The 17,632-nt window shown below is 46.8% G+C and overlaps 1 protein-coding gene and 1 long non-coding RNA gene across 4 annotated transcripts in view; one reads left to right on the top strand and one right to left on the bottom strand.

Moving 5' to 3' along the window:
* DVL1 (dishevelled segment polarity protein 1) overlaps positions 1 to 13,443 on the bottom strand; it is a 49,926-nt gene extending 36,483 nt beyond the window's left edge. For all 3 annotated transcript variants that reach the window (XM_065037896.1, XM_065037897.1, XM_065037898.1), the window contains exon 1: positions 12,921 to 13,443. In XM_065037896.1, coding sequence (XP_064893968.1) covers positions 12,921 to 13,090 — 170 coding nt within the window. In that variant the 5' untranslated portion in view covers positions 13,091 to 13,443. The remainder of the gene's footprint in view (positions 1 to 12,920) is intronic.
* The window catches only part of LOC110355802 (uncharacterized), a 13,247-nt gene continuing 8,506 nt past the window's right edge, over positions 12,892 to 17,632 (top strand). Inside the window, exon 1 of the long non-coding RNA XR_010467481.1 lies at positions 12,892 to 13,039. This is a non-coding gene — a long non-coding RNA (uncharacterized LOC110355802). The remainder of the gene's footprint in view (positions 13,040 to 17,632) is intronic.

The following is a 17,632-nucleotide window of genomic DNA, read 5'->3' as shown; positions in this document are numbered from 1 at the left end:
AGACCTAGTCATAAATTCCACCCACACTTCAAAGTATAACTGGACCTACAAGTTTGTTTAGGTGTTGAAAAACAGATCTCCAGCTTGTCACAAAATCCCAAGTCAGATAGAAATTCACATCGTAGCGTTCACAAGCACCTGAATCACAGATGCCAACTGAGCTCCAATCCAAAGCAGTTTTTCACAGGTCAGACTTCCCATTGACCCAACATCAAGAGATAACAGTAACAGATAAACGGTTTGATTTTGTTGCTGGTTTTGTTATAAACACAGTAAAGAGTGTCTAAACAGCTCCAGTTCAACCAATCTGCACCATAAACCTGGAAAGCTCAAGGAGCTGTTCGAAATCCCATTTTTGCAGGAGGACACCGATAGCATCTCTCAAGAGTAAAACTCCACTTTGTCACTTCCTAACTCTGATTCCATTGACACACATATCCTGCTGTTTGGCAGAGCCAGATAAGGAGAGACCCAGTCCCCGCGGTTTTGTAATCTGTCTATTCTTCTCTTCCAGCTGCGCTCCCGTCCTCACTCATTTGTGTCAGACACTCGGGAGGATCAGCAGCTCTGTAACTGCTGCAGTTGCCAATGGTTCCCCAACCAACCAGAGGCTGATTGCTTAATTACTGATCCCTGGAGTCTAAAGAGAGAAAAAGAAGCTGTTAAAAGGAGACAGCATGGATGAAAAGGGGGGAGGAGATGGGAATTAAATTTTGAAACATAAACTGCTCATTTATACTTGCCCAAAGACGTGCCACGTACATTATCCCCTGGCAAAGGTCTAGCTGTTGCTTTTAAACCCAGTATCCAATAAACCACCAAAAATCATTTTCAAAGTCAGTCTGTCTGGTGGGGAAATCAGAAACACACATGAAGCAACTACCTCTTTTACAGAATCCGAAAGAGTCTAAGACACCTTGGCAGTATCTCAGTTCTAACTTTTGAGCACAGATATTACCTCCCCACCACGTCCTGAGTCACTGTTTTCAAAAGGAAATCTGCCCATAAGAAAACACGGCAACAAAAGGCGGCACTGTCAGGTTCTCAAAATATTCTGAAGAATAAATGAATGTGAAAAATCACCAGTCTTGGCACGGAAAAGTCAACGTAGTTCTGTGACTATTTAAATAAGTTTTTCAGAGCTAATGCAGTTTTTAAGGGCCAGGTAGAGGGAGTCAGTCCCATTCCGTGCTGTGTCTTTAATAAAGGTCCTGATTACTTGCCAGCGGTGCAGTTGATTCCACAAGCACCTACAATTTATACCCACATGCCCAAGAGTTAAAGAACAAAATAAACAGCTACAAACAAATAAATGCCTTCTAGACTATTAAAAATAAGTCACTGGGGAAAACTCTCCAGTAATTAAAAAGTAAGACTAGAAACAACGAGATGAGATTTCCATTCCCAGTTCTGCCACCAATCTGCTGATGAACTCGGGGGAATCCCCTCCACCCCCCGAGCCCCAGCGCTGCGGGTCCCGCTGCTTCTTTCTTTTCGCTTGGCTGCAACCTCAGTTGTGGTTTCTCCCCAGAAGCTCAGGGCACACGCCGCCCATCTCCACAAAGGATCCCTCGCTGCACAAACAAGAAGCAGATTTGTCTCCGACGCTTTTTACAAACGCGAAGAGCAAGCGCAATTCACGCAGCGACTCGCAGGTCACGGCCAAGCCGGCCCAGCCCAAGACGTCCCCAGCAAAAAGAACCTGTCGAGGAGAGGCCTCCTAAGCCCCGTCACTGCCCTTCCACACCCAGAGCCCCTCCTGTCAGAACAAAAATCCCAGTTCTTGTTGCGTTGCCTGGTTTTAGTCACACAAACCAAAGCCAACTCAGCACTGGGAACGCAAAGCTGCCCTGCAGCAAAGGATAATTCACAGCAGCATTATCTTCCATTCGCTGGCTTAATGCTCATTTGCGCTGGACGGGAGGGTGGGGGGAGTGTTAGCAAAGACAAAATAAGCAGATGACAAATTTGCTTATTAACCTTATTGAATAAGAGAGTGAGGAGGGAGGGGGGATGAAAAGCAGGATGTGAAAGAAGCAGGAGCTGGAGCAGCATGGCTGATGTCAACCACAAAATGCAACCCCTGCTGAGACAGTTTGAAAGGCAGGAGAAGCAGGATTTTTAACATTAACTGTTTGATCGCTCTGCTGCAGGTGTAATATCGCAGGAGGAACAGGATTTTCATTCACCTACAGGTAATTCTTACAAGCCAGAGACCTGAAAGAGCACTGAGAACAACCAATACATTCACTCTGCATTGAAAACTTTCATCATATTCGCTCGAAGTTGACCAGGACACATCGCGCGAGAGCCATCACAAAACACATAAACACCAAAGAGCTCTTAACCATGCTCCAGCTGCACGTTCACACGGGCTCCAGGGCCATTACTTAGTTTACCTTTATTCCAAATACTCCAGGCTCTTTGAAAGGCACGTTCTGCACCATTTCAGGATTAGTCTCTAGTGCCACTGCAGCCAGGGAGGATTTTTGCATAGCCTGAAATAAGGAACTTGTTGAGCGTGTCTACAACCAGCGCACTTGCTCAACCATCTCTAGTGACTAAGTTTTCCCACAGGTTTCCCCATGACATCAGAAATCCAACCTCTCCCTTGAACTCCATGCTTTAACCAGCACCTCTGCTTAGAAACAACATGGTCGGTCCCAAGATCCCCAAATATTCATGTTTTCTGCAGCATTCATATCTCACCATCACCGTGCAGCTTTCCTCCTCGGCAAGAGCAAAATGTAATTAGTGTCAGACACTTCTTTGCATGTTCTGTTTCAAATAAAGAAAAGGTTTGTCACGGATCCTTACTCCCTCCTCATCGCTGTACCAGGCAAGTCTCTGGGCTCAGTTAGAACAGTTTTGCTTATTGTACCTTTTTTCAACTTGTGTCTATAACTAAAATAGGTCATAAATTACAACCGGAAATATATTTAAAAGGCAGCTCCAGAAAGTCTTGTAAACCCACTCTTTTAGTAGCTCCTTATATTTACTGTATTTACTTATATAATTTCAAGAATTCAACCGCAACAGTAACTTCAACGGAAAACATTCCACAGGTGCAAATGGAACAATCCCTGAAGTTGGTTGTTGCAAAGAACTTCTACAATGATGGCCAAAAAGTGATGGGCAGAGAGGGGAGAAAGGAGAAGAAGAGAAGAGAAGAGAAGAGAAGAGAAGAGAAGAGAAGAGAAGAGAAGAGAAGAGAAGAGAAGAGAAGAGAAGAGAAGAGAAGAGAGAGAAGAGAAGAGAAGAGAAGAGAAGAGAAGAGAAGAGAAGAGAAGAGAAGAGAAGAGAAGAGAAGAGAAGAGAAGAGAAGAGAAGAGAAGAGAAAGAGAGAAGAGAAGAGAAGAGAAGAGAAGAGAAGAGAAGAGAGAAGAAGAGAAAAACCTGGTAAGGATACTGTGCACTTGCACTGTCATACTTCTGCATATATATATACATATATATATATATATATTTATAGTTCTGTAGGTGCCATTCTCCGCACTGATGCCCATCTGCAGCAAGCAAACAGAACTGAAACCCAAAAATAAAAGCCCCTATTTACAAGTTTCCCAGGCATGTAATTTGAACATGTTTACACTCTCCTCTAAAGGCACAACTCATGCACATAAATTACACCGGGTACAAGTTTAACTGGTCCTAATATCACAGACCACATCGCTTACTCAAGGTCAAGTACAGAGCAGCTGGAAGAGGGAAAATTGCGCTCAGACCTCAAATCCCAAAGCAGAGCCTCGACCCACAGCCATTCTGCTCTTCACACTGCAGAGGGAAGGCGAGAGAAGTCATTGAAATATCGCAGGTTTCAGATGGGATTTAATTCACAAAACTCTTATTTTGAGGCATCCTTCAAATCTATCTCCTCCTCTTACACTCTGTGTGATGCACACTTGGTTTTAATGGCCCAGCAGTTGTTAAAATACAAGCTCTTGTCCCCGTTCCCCACAGTAACGCAGCTGTTAACAAACAGTATTTGCGCGCTTACTTTAATGAGGATTTTTATCTCCAGGAACTGATTGGAGTAGATCATGTTTTGTACGCTCTGAATATTCTCTCGAATTATTTTCATACTTTTTCTTACCAATGCCACTGAAACAACCAAAAATGATCATTCCCTGAGTTACTTGCGTTTCAGATGGAAATACGCCACAATAGAATCATGGGGCAAATATTTAGGTCGTTTCTTCCTCAAGCACTGTAAATTCCTCTGTATTTGCTCAGCAGCTTGTCTCAACTGATTAAGCTCCAGAGCAGAAATTGGAGGACAAGCCTCCAGTATTCGTCTCTGAAAACTGGGACCCCAAAGCAGCATCAGCAAAATCACCAGTAACATCCTCCTTCTTCCCCAACACACTCATTAAACCGAGAGTTGGTGCTTAATTAATTTGGAAAATGGCATTCTAATGGCAGGTCAATCCAAATGTCCTTTGCTAAAGGCGAGCAGTAATCAGATGGGAAAAGCAGAGCCCACACAGCAAAGCTTTTCCTGTACATATGATGGACGCTTAAAATCTTCTCTTCGCTCTGATTCCGACACAGAGTTGAAGCCACAAACCACCACGATCATTCTTCCCTTAAACACACACATTTGTCCTCTCTCAACAAGACTTTTCTTCTTGCAAATAAAAGCTTCCAAATCTGGGGCCATTTACGTACTATACATATTCATACCCAAGCTCCAGGGTCTTAGAGCCTGGAGCATCTCAAACTGTTTTCAGGAGAACTGGCAGCCCCACAAAAGGGAACCTGTGGAAGCAATTCCATCCAAAACAGCTTTTGGTATCCAACAAAACCTGGACAAATATACTGGTCTGTCCCAACGCCCATCAGAATTAACCATTAACTATTTTGAGGGACCATGAAGCGGTTTGAATCTGGCCCCTGTTGGGAACCATGTGCAAGACAAACCGCAATGAGCACATTACACATACGAATGGATTTGCTTCTGAGATTTAAGTTAAATAATAAGCGCCCAAGCGTCTGACTAAATTACAGTTTAAAATCTCTGTGTGTCACTGATTTCCGTGTGTTACATGAACCGATGGTTGGACACCACAGCAACGAGGCCTCAGGAACAGCCCCTGTTCCCATCTCCGACTTGGCCACAGAGACATTTCCTCAGTTCCACACCGAGCACCTGGCTCCAAAACACACACGCATTTCTGCTACTGCCAAACCAGAAACAACATACAAAGCAGTAGCAGCAAAATGAAGATTCGCAAAGCAGCAGAAACCCTTGAAAGAAAGCGTCGAGGTGACAAAGCAGCCCAGCTCCATGATCTCTGCTTAGAACCTTCATTATAACCTCCAGTTAATATCCAAAGGGATCTTCTCGGAAGAGAGCTGGAAGCAGCTCTCGGATTTGCAGGTTATCTGGAGAGCAGACACGACTTCTTCATTTTTTCCTGCAGAAGAACATCATCCATCTGCCAATTTTTGGAGGGTGTGTAAGGAGAGGAATTTTCGGGTTTGTATACTCTCAAAGGAAAAGAGGGTCAGAAAACAGTGGGAGCTGCCGTGAACTCGGGGGGAGGGAAATGAAAATCAAAATCAGATGTTCCTGTCAACAGATGAGCCTCACCCCTTATGAATTTGCCTGTTTTAACACATTGATTTTTAGGCTAACTACGCTCACGATGAGAAAACACCTTCCAAAATCCTTCAACTGGCTGTTGATGTAACACATGAAGAAGGTTTGAGCACGTTTGAAGCTGATGTCCCGGCACTGCCGAGTGCAGAAATAAAGGCTTAGACTTACAAACATGCAACACAGGGCTGATTCTTCTTCAGTCCTGCTTCTTCACAGGGCAAGGACCATCCCACAATAATTCCAGAGTGCTTACCAGGCACCTCTTTGAGTCACTCTCCACAAGACTACTTTGGACAATCCAAGTATGTCCTTAGAGAACTGAAGACTAAGACCGACTGAGTGTTCTTCTATTGAGAAAGGACATTTTTACAACTTCCATATATTTTATTGTCAGCAACGGGCTCTTAAACTGACATTTTGATTCAATTTCTATCAGGCTTCCAACCGCAACACTAGCTTTGTACGCTAACTAACAATGCAGACCAATAGAAAAGGACACTGCCTGCACTCACTGCTAAATCTCTGAACAGAAGGAAAATGCGGCAAATATCCTGTCTTGGAAGTCTTGGACAAGCAAGGCCAGGCTGCATTTCTGAACACTAACAGGGAGATTTTCAGGAATGGTTTTCCTCTAACTTCCTTGGGACTTAGACCTACCCTAAATGATTATGAAGAAACAACATATTTAGCCGGGACAAGAAAAACAGACGAGTTTTCTCATCTGTCCAGATTCAGCATCCCAACCAAGTGCATAAAAACAAGCACAGATTAAACAAACAGTAAAACTGATATTAGAGATTGTCAGGGATGCTTTACTCCCCCTTTTAACTTTCCCAATCCACCGACTCAGTGTATCTTGTCTGCAAACAGTTCTTTGGAACTGGGATTGCATACAGTACATCTTGCAAAATTCTTAACAAATAGCTGCGCTTAAATTGAATTTACCCGTGTTCTTCTCCTTAGCTCCATGCAGAGGGATCTCCAAAGGCCACAGGACTCTGCCATTTACTCAACACCACCAGAGAAGACGATTCATTTGCAAATGGCACAAGCATTGCTCGCAGGACTATCTTAATTACCACCTTGTGATAACACCATTAAAGCACCCAACATGGACATTTAGCAAAAGATGAGGCACCTGTTTTCTTTATAAATAACACAGCCAAAGAAAAGATACAGTCCTAGATATCACAATTAGCCCCCAAACTCCATCTGAAAATATTTCTCTTCAGTACAATATAGTAGTTTACAGACTTCAGTAAACTAGAGGGAAATCCTTATGCAAAAAAGAATGCGAACGATAAAGTAGAGAGGAACCATGAGGCACAAACAAGCTAAAAAAAAGAATAACTATAGGACCAAGTAGCATTAACCAGTCTCAATTCAGTGCCATGTCCATTCAACTCAAACTACTTCACAGGCAAATTTTAATTAGAGACACAGCAAGCCCAGAGGTAAGTTGCTGAACCTGAATCCTAGAGAGATGGTTAATGTTTCCAACAGCTGTGGAGCCTGCGTGTGTATTCTTGAGCCAAAACAAGTCTATCTGAGCGCGGAAAAAAGAAAACCCAAACTGTGCCTGCACTATGTGGAGGTGTTCATTAAACGAACAGTAGTAAACTTGTTTTCCTAACTTGTCCCGCTGCAGATCACCAGCCACAGGAAGCAGCCCAAACCTGACGGATCCCTTCAGCGTGTTTTCATAGCGTTAGCTTTTAATAAATATACCGTGCTCCACCCTCGGAGCAGAGCGGTCCTCGAGTTCCAGCAGAAAAAGTGGTTGTTTTAAATATTCTCTTACATTACAGTTGGGACACTAAAATAAGCAGTGACTTGTACTGTAGACAGCTATCAAAATCAGCCTGGCAAAATATGTGTAAGCTAACCTAGTGTGGCCACAAAGTATGAGCTTTGAGGCCTATCAGACTGCTGTTCTCGGACAGATTTTTGTTACTTGTACTACAATAGCGCTTTCTGATGTCAGCAAACAGAAAAGCGCCACAGTGCTAAGAGGCTGGGTAAACATAAGCAGTAAGACGCAGAGTCTGCAGCAAGTTTATGAATTTCAGCAGAGAAAATGGGGAAAAGCTGGGAGATAAAGGCTATTCTCACCTGACAAGCAGCAAACACAGGCCTCAATTCAGCACTACGCCGCAGCGTGGCCAAGGAGTTTGCTGAGGCCAAGCCTAAATCTGCGGCTGAATACCTTTTTAATCTATTTTCTGTTTCTGCTTTAACTACGCACCTCTCCATGGGCCTCCGCTGTGAAAAACAGGACTCCAGCTTTCTGCAGGTATTAATGAAATCTCCCTTCCAGCCTCAAGAATTCTGTTGATCCAGATACTCAGGCCTAGATCTGCTTCTAGTAACCCCTATTTTCGCAATATTATTCCAGATGTATTTGTTGGGATCAAGCTGAAACTTGGCCCTCACTTTCGAGCTCCTCCACCAACAGCAGACCAAGACTTCTGTACTATTTACACCCTGCTGAGTGGAATGAAAGCTGCAAAGAACCACGACCAACCCACCGAACCGGGAAGCCAGAGTCCCCATACGCAGTTTTATTCACTGTCTTAAAGAACTCATAAAAATCCAAGCATCTTCTCACCTCAATCTACTTCACCAGCTGTGGGTTTTTTGAGGAAAGCCTTCATTATACAGCATTCTCCTCCCACTGCACGTTTCACATTTGAACAAACACTGTTCACTGGAAACTGCCTCAAAGTTCCGTGTGTTTCAGGGGAAGACTCGTGGTGACTTCAGCGGGGTTTGGATGGGTCCCAAACTGAAATCCCGGGCTGCCACATGTCCTGCTATAGCCCAGGAGGGTCACCGATCTCGGCCATGGGCTGTAACACACCTCGCATTGGTTTTCTTGCTCAGCCGTGCCTGTTTACATCCTTGGGAACAGCTGGCCCAGCGTGACCCGAACACAACGTGGACGGTTACGCAATCGCTCCTTTTTAGCCCACAGACAGGCGAACGGGGCCAAAAAGGGTACGGGATTAAAAAAAAAAGAAGAAAACAAAAATCTTTAAACGAAACGCATTTGTTGCTCCATCTGTTCAACCACACTTGCGATCCAAACGATATTTTCACGCCGTAGGCATTCGCAGGGATCTATATGGTAAATTATCTGTCTATGTTACCAGTTGAAGCCACAACCCTTTTTAAAGTCGTGTCCAAGTAAGCTGCTGTCTTTTTCTCAGTCTAACTGTACCTCGGGTATCTGAATATGTACTAACTGATAAAGCAGCCTGAGATAACAGAGAAAATACAGAGGGTTAAGGACACAAATCTTCAGGAAATGTGCTTTTCTTAGTTCTACCCTCATGGATACATCCCCTTGAATTCTGACTCTTCTATCAAAAATTGCTCCACTCAGCCCATAATTCTGATCCCAAACCAGATTCCTACTGCTTTAAATCACAATTGCTTGCTAGTTTTCAACACACCGAGTACCAAGAAAATAAACTTCTGTGCAAGAAACAGCTGCACCTAAAAGTCCAGTTGAAAAGGAAGTTCTTTTGCTGATACCAAAGGAATGCTTCCAAAGCCACTCCTCAACGTACTCCCTGAAGAAGCATAAGCAAAAGAGTATTAGTTCACACAATGGAAAGAATGAGGACTTGAACCTCACCCAGAAGGATGGCAGAACAGACGTATTCTGGTATTCGGTGGATAAAGATCGCAGAGTTTAACACGAGCAGCGGCACCAGCAGCAGCTCCTGCCCCAGCCACGTGGTGACTGGGCAGAGCAAAGGAAGCCAGAAAAACGCAGGAGAGAGTGTATTTATATAGGTGCATGTGTACGGACCTTCCTGTGCATCTCTCCTGCTATAATCACGTCACAGCGCAGCCCCCTGCACTGACCAGAGAGGAAGCAGCAGCACACAGTCTCCAAGCAGGTTATTGTACAGCAAAATTAAAACGTGTCTGAACCACATACATGTGTAATTTTGTATTTTTGGAAGTTAGTGACAGCATTTTACAAAAAAAAGCTCTAAAAATAACAAATATTTAAGAGCAGACAGGTAGGAATTCCTCTTATAGGATCTGTCACACAGGTTCATGAATCATTTGGATCCAACACAATTTATGCCACTGTCAGAGTTTCAGCCACAAGAGCCCCAGCATCACAAGCTACAGCTTTATTTTTAGATGTATTCATTATCAGCCATTTTTCAGTCACCATAGAATCAACAAAACTGCATTATACGTTATTCCAAGGGTGTGTATGGCTCAGAATCAACAATCTCAGTGATGGGAAGTGACCTCTGAGCTCTTCCCCTGAGAGGAAAGAATCAGTTGCCGTAAGCAAGCAAGCTGATGCCACGAAACGCACACGGCAGATACCACCTTTTCTAAATTTAATTGCTGGTGGATATTATCACATTAATGAGTCTGATCCTGTGATGTCCCTGCTTAGTTTCCCACCGACTGGAACAAATATAGAAGCTACAAAGCACTTCCAAGGGTTGAGTGTTAGACTCAGAACAGTTAGACATCCCGCATCTTAAAACCAATGTCGTACCTACAGATGGAGCCAGCAGGAAAGCCTGGGCTTGCAGAATAAAGCCAGGTCCATCCCATCAAGAGACAGAACAGAAGTCACCCTTTGAGAACGAAATGGCACAGGAAAAAGTGTTTTAATGTCAAAGTAAGGCTGACAGGAAAAGCAAGATGAAGGTTCCACGTTGTATCTATTTTCCACAGCTTTACCTAAAGCACAACATTAAGACTGCAAAGCAGAGTAGTAAGTTAAACTGAAAACAAAGCTCAAAAGGAAAAATCCCCCACTCCGACGCCTTTCTTCTCCTGCAGCTTCCGAGGAGCAAAGCTGGAAGCAGGATGGTAACTCAGCACAGGTACCCAAAACACGGCTTCACTTCAGAACACGGCTTGAGACGGCCCCGTGTCCCTACCCCAACTCCAACCCTCAGCAACTCCGTCTTTCCCAGCTGGAAACCATTCAACACATCCACTGTTTCTGAGCACAATTATTTATGACATTATTTCAGGATCCAGGAAAGGCTGTGACTTAATTACAACAACATGTGCAGCATTGTGAGGTCAGTTCCCGATGGCTGGCTTCTCCAGGAAAACATTGGCTCTCCTAACGCGAGAAGAGCTCTGCTGTCCGCGCTGGGATTCACGAAGGGCCCTGCCAAGCGGTGCTCACCGCGCCAACCGCAGCCCCGCGGAGAACACGGGACACCACACTTAAACCAAAAACGTCGCTGTAGTTCAAGCCTAAGTATCACTTAGAGGACACACAAGAATTTCCATGGAGGACATTTTCAGGCACATAAGGCAGAAATTAGGCACATAATTTTGTTATGGTTAGTGGCAGCTGCATCTATAATTACCTATTCGCGACAATTAAAAAAAGTCAGTTTGAAGACAAGATGGTGAAAAAAAGGCCATATTTACTATTAGCACTTGCTAAGACAGCCAAGATTCATATGAGTTTTCTCCTAATTCCCTATTTTTCACAAGTAATTAAGATTCAGAGAGAAACAAAAAATTGGTTGACAAACAAAAGCAAAGACAAATCTGACTGACGGTTCCTTGGCTTTCAAGCGTCACCACCTAGAGTCACTTCTAGCTGGCCAAGGCAACGCATTACCGCCCTAATGCACTCTAGTTACGTTTGAGACTACTGTTGAAATAAGAGACAGAACTTACAGGTCCTAATTGCCGTCATCCACTTGCAGCCCTTCATCTCCCATCATCTCCATTTCCAAACAATGCAAGAAGAATGATTTTCAGCCCAGTTTCGAGACTAAGAGTTACTCCAGTTACTAACCCCGTTACCTTTCAAAGACCAAGAACGGCCCAAACGCATTCGAGATCTTCCCAGCCCGCCCAACGTGTCTCAGCACGGTTTATGTTTCCCAGCGCTAACTCCGTCTCAGCGGGATGAACGCGGACGCCGGCCCAACAAACCCAACAGCCTTTATTGAGGTTGCGCCACAAATTTATACAACTGGAGGGTACGTGTCCCTGTCACTTGAGGGTGAAGGAGAACAATTTATGAGTAGACAATTTCAAAGACCTTATTTTGAAAACAAACAGTTTGTATAGTTGTTTCCCAAATAAACGATTTCACAATCTGGAAAAACAAGAAGTCAATACACGAACACTCCTACAGTAACAGGCCAATACTAACAACTCGCCACATAAGAAATAACGTGTCAACAAACAATATCCACATTCCACCATGGATAAAAACACAATTAACATTAAAGGCTTCAGGTCTCACGGATAAAAAAGAGGCTACGCAATATGTAAGAGGATGCTTGGGATGATATATTTCACCAAACATAAAATTTGCACCTCGACCATAGCGTTGTTTTACAGTTTATGTCCCACAAACCCACTCTCTTTCCTACTGGCAAGGCATTTAAATACGTAAAATCGCCTTGCCAGTGACAGATGCGAGTACAAAGAGAAGCGACTTGCTACAAAAAAGGATTAATACGTTCTGAAAGTTACTGCCTGGCAAACTGTCAAATGGATGTTCATCAGTTTATTTATTACGGCTGTAAACAAGCCCAGTGGCACACAACCCACACTTGCCTGCGGAGCCCAGAACGCTGTCAAACATCCCCGGTTCCAGCGGGAAACGTGGCCTACACGGCCACAAAGGTCGTTTGAAAGTCTGGCCCTTGTCCCAGCGAGCGGATCCACCAGCACTGGGCGCAGACCCTGCCAAGAACCGGCCCTTTGACCACCGGCCACTGACGCCCAGACCAGACCCAGAAGAACGACCCGATTTCCTGTGCAACAAGGCTTCACCTTCCAGCGTTAGCCGCAGCCTGACCCCCCTCGGCTCCTCAGAAACCCCGACGGAGCCACACGCCGTGTCCCGACACGGTGACAGCGCCGGCCGGTCGCCCCTGCCCGGCCTCACGGGGCCGGGAGCGGCCGCGGGGCACAGCTGAGAGGCCTCCCCGCCTCGGGGCGACCCGGCCGGGCTGTCACCCCCGGGCCGCGGGGTGAGGGCGGCAGCGCCGGGCCGGGCCGCCATGTTCCCGGCGGCGGCTCTCGCGTCTCCCCTGGTCCGGCGGTGCCGCCGGGGCCTAGTGCCGGCCGGGCCGCGCACCCGCAGCCCCGCGTCCGGCGGGGGCTGCGGCAGAACCCCCGGGGCAGGCGGCGCCGGCAGCCGAGCAGGTGCCTCCCGGCCGGGCTGAGAGACACACAGACACAGACACAGAGACCTCCCCCGGCTGTCAGAAGGGGCGCGGGAGGAGGGGCAGGAACCGTCGCCCCCCCGCCCCGGCACACGCGGCCCCGCCGGCCCGGAGCCGCTCACCCGAAATCCTGGTCCATGGACTTGAAGAAGAACTTGTAGCTGTGCACGGGCCGGTTGCTGAGGACATTTTTGAAATCGGCCAGAGTGACTTTCTCCGGCGGGACGGGCAGCTTCACCAGGTACGGGGTCTCCTCCTCGTCTATGTGGTAGATGATTTTAGTCTCCGCCATGGGAGCCGGGGAGCCGGCCCGGGCCTCCGCCGCCGCTCGGCTCCTCTCACGGCCTCCGGCCCAGAGCCGCCCCCGACAGGAAGGGAGCTCCCAGCGCCCGGCGGCCGCGCACGGGCTCCTCGGCCGGGATTCCGCTCCCTGCACTGCTCTCTAGCTGCCCGACCCGGGAACGGCAGCCCGCCGCCGCCCGCCCCGCCTGCATCCTCCGGCCGCCGCTTCGCCGCCCGCCCCGCCGCGCTCGGGCAGCCGCGGGGCCCCGTCCCCGGGCCGGCGGAGCAGCGAGGCCGGCGGGAAGGGGCGGGCGGGCGGGCGAGGGGCGCGGGGCGGCCGGGGCGGCCGCTCTCCTGCCGCCGCTCTGCCCGCGGGGCCGCCGCGATCCCGCACAGCGCCCCCTGCCGGCGTGGCGGCACCACCGCCTGCCGCGGCAGCGAACGGGTTCGGGTCCGTTCGGGTCCGTTCGGCCCGGGGACACTGGGGACACATCGTGGGGACACCGGGCCGGGCTCGGCAGGGCTGTCGTCCCGGCTCTGCGGCATCCCAGAGAGGTGGTGGATGCCCCATCCCTGGAGACATCCCAGGCCAGGCTGGACGGGGCTCTGAGCAACCTGAGCTGGTGAAGATGTCCCTGCTCATGGCAGGGGGGGCACTGGGGGAGCTGGGAAGGTCCTTCCGACCCAAAATATGCCATGGTCCCGGCCGGTGGTGACTCAGGATGCTGGGTGCAAGCTGGCCCCGCTGCTCCGTGACTCTCTGGCTGATTTTCCCAACCCCATCACACCAGTCCCGTCCTTTCCAAGAGAATGAACAGCAAGAGCGAAGGTGCTGAGCGCTCGCTCCTTGCCGTAAAAATCATCTTTCACCCTCAAACTGCTTAGGTGCAGAAGTGCTGCTTTGGGTACTTTTGATGTCGGCGGTGATTTATCTAAGGGCAACCCACAAAAGATGCTCTGCTCATATTATCATCAGTCTTTGGCCTGAGAAAAATAGAGTAAACATCCGCCAAGGGTCACAGAAACACTGTTAGTCCGCTGGCAGCTCTCTGCTTCTAGGAATTAGTAAACACTTTCCAGAAACAGGCACCCAGGCATCGTACAGAGGTGGTCAGGATCCCCATTCGCATAGCAACAGGAAAAGGGGGGTGTGTTACTACATGTGTACTCGGTTAATAAAGCTTAATATTCTAATTCAACAGTCTTTACAAGATGCAAGATACATTCTCTCCAATGTATTTATCTGAGAGATGGGGAGGGCAGAGAACTGACCTCACTCCCCCATTATAACAACAGGCAAACTCCTGGGTTTCAGGTACCTCAAGAATTCTTTGTGTTTCACGAGAAGGGAGCCGGGTCCTGTTTAAGCGATGAGCTCATGGATTCTCTGCAGATCATCAAATTTTCCACAGTGCAGTCGGCTTCTCCGCAGCTTATGCTAATAAGGGAGCAGAGACGCAGTTGTGGCTCAGAAGAAATTGCTTTTAAAAGCTGCTGCGATGGAAGCCTGTTGGGCACAGAGCCCATTGAGGTGCTTGGCACGGAACAAGCTTTAGACCCATCATCTCCTGAATTTCGCCGAACAGCAGCGCTTGTTCAGTGCTGCCAGGTGAGACAGGTATGTTTTGGAGCACAGAGCCCAGAGAGTGCCATGTTTTGCAGGTTACATATTGTGGAAGAGTTCACCTTTCTTTCTCGAAATGCCAGGAAAATGACAGCAAGAAGATGAAGGTTTCAGAACAGAGCGCTCTTTTGTTCATTAAAATACTTCTTTTGAATCTTTTGTTCATTAAAAATACTTCTTGAGGAAAGTCCCAAGCTAATGACAACTCCAACGCTGGGGATTTGCTCATCTCCAGACATTAATATTACTCATCACTGCTAAACTTGAATGCCTGTATGACCACCAAACAATATAAGATAAATAGCAAAGTAAAGGTATAGCCTTAGTCTTCATCACATAACTAGTGATTTGGTACTGGGTTTGGCTTTTTTTTTAACTTCTCTATGATTCTATGTACTGTTTTAAGTCATTTCAAAGCACATTTCCAAGAATATTTTCCAGGAGTGGTGGCCACTGATGGTTGGTCATTGCTTACTTTTTCAGTTCTGGAATTCTGATAGAGTAAGGCAAGAAGTACTGGAGGTTTCTGTAAAACTGCATTCAGCTTTCTGTCCTCATGTGCACAGACACGAGAACCTTTGGTATGGAAAGTACAGTATGAATCCATCAGTCCCACCACACACACGAATCTCTGAGCAAGAACAGGGAAGGCTTCCTTTGGCAGGACTGTAGGGCAACTCTAGTACAAGCTGTTGTCTGAGCTTTAGGTTGTTTTTGCAGCATGAAACTCTGCCAAATATTAACATCCAGCCCTTTGGTCTCTTCAGTTCGTACTTATTGACCTCCTGAATTCCTCAGAGACCCGGGTGGTATCTGCAAGGAGCTCTGTTCTTGCTCTATTAGCTTCGCTTTTACTTTTGACAAGTGAAAATATAACGAGTTGTATAATTGTCAGATGACTACCTTGGAACAGAGATGATCTGACTGGGTCTGTGACTCACACAAAGCTTTCCATGTCCCCATCAAGAACGGGAGAGAGGAGATAACCCACTTTCATGTTGCAGTCAAACCACCAGCTAATCCAATTAAAGAGCGGCCATAGGAATGCAGAACACACCATCTTTACAAACCACGGGTCCGTCAGGGCTAATATCTTGCTTCTTGCGGAGTTCAGGCCTTAACACTTCAGTGGAAAATAAATATAAGGCACAAAATCTCTTGCTATTAGTGCTGCGCCCTCCCTGACGGAGCAAATGGTCGCGCTGATCCCTGCAGGGAGCAGACAGCGTCCTGAGGCATAAAAGCCGCTCTCCATTTATCTTCATTTATATAGCAGTGCACTCCATTACCACACAGAGGATAACCAAGCCCTTTTAAAAATCCTTTGAATTATACTCATGGTGTTCGCTTGTCTCAGCGAATTCAAAAAGCTCATCACACTCTGGGTGCTTAGCAAATAAGTATTTGTTTTAAAAGACACGACAAAAAGCAAACCAGCGTTCTGAGCACTGTGGCGCTCAGCAAAGCTGTGAGCTGGGACCCACTCGGAGATTTCACGGGTATTTTCTATCCACTCGCAAGAATTTATTTGTAAAAGAACAAAACCATCTTTCACCTGGAGAAAGAGAAGCAGAAAGATACAACTACAACCACACGGTTTGGATGGGCTTAAAATGACGACACTGCAGCTGGTCCCCAAGCTGGTGAACCTCAGCGGGACTCAATCCAGGTTGGTTTAGGCTACTGGTGGATCTGGTCTAAAAGATCTGCAAGGTTTTATTCCTTCTGTTCTTCCTCTCTGTGCAGCAGACCTTGGGCACGGTCAGGTCATAGCAAAACTCAGTCCCAATAGCTTAAAAGACAAATCAACGCTAGAGGGAGGCAGAAGACCTGCAGCCCAGCAATCTGCTCACCAGCCTCCCGGGCAAAGCTCCTCAGAGCTTCCATCACCACCGGATTCAAATACAAAGAAACCTGGGGGATAACAGAAGGTATTTCCAACGACATTTCCAAAAACCTCCCTAGCTGAGGAAGGTGTTATTGTCCTACGGGTCTGTAGGAATGCGGCGCTGTGTGCTTTGCATGGAAAGGGAAAAGAGAATAGAGGACAATGTTCATGCTTCTGGTTACCTGGGGAAGAGCAAAGAGCTGGTGTGACATGGCACGGCACTGGCTGCAGGATGATTTCCAACCAGGTAGCAGAGGAGATAAAACTGTCACCAGAACTAGACAAGCTGGTCAATGATCTTAGTTTGCTAAACGCACTTTGCCACTTTTCAGTTTCATACCCTGCTTTGATCCTTCAGATTCTTGCAGCTGCACCGTCCATCCCAGCAGCGCCACGAGCTGTTTCCATCGGTGTCCCTGGGAGAACTCTGGTGCTCCAGCTCGGATCCTCCGCTCCAAGAGCAGAATGTGCAGCAGGAGCTCTGCAAGGTGTTAGTTCTGCGAGGAAAAGAGGAATTTGGGCTGGCACCCAAGTATGAAACTGCAGTTGACTATTCCAGCAGGATACGTTCTCTTCCCTTCTGGAGCTGCGAATTGTATGCTAGGCAGCAGCCACCAGCTTCATCTCTGATAGATGGTTCAAACTCCATCTGCAGCTGCAGACCTGGTCATTATACCCCACTTTTGGAGCACTAAAATTTGTCTGTGGGCCCCATGACCGAGTCAGATGATGATGTCCCATGTGGAAACCACATCAAGATCACTGGAATAATTTATTGCGTCCAATCTGCACGTTGTCAAGCACTTTAAAATGCTCTGAGATTAAACACACTGCACAGCTACTGGGAAGAATTAGCTAATGCTGGCTAATACCTTCAATAGCATCTCCAGAGAGCAAGGAATAAAATCAACCTTCACTTGAAACTCTGTTATATTCTCCTTTATTTCTTAAATGCTAGGAGAGTTACACAACAATGATAAATGGTGAAAGTTAAGTAACAATAATAATGAAAATTAATTCAGTTACAAAGAAAAAAGAAA

Source organism: Columba livia, chromosome 21, assembly GCF_036013475.1.
Source record: "Columba livia isolate bColLiv1 breed racing homer chromosome 21, bColLiv1.pat.W.v2, whole genome shotgun sequence".
NCBI lineage: Eukaryota > Metazoa > Chordata > Aves > Columbiformes > Columbidae > Columba > Columba livia.
Note: the sequence above shows the minus strand (reverse complement) of the source record. Positions and strands in the feature narration are given on the sequence as shown.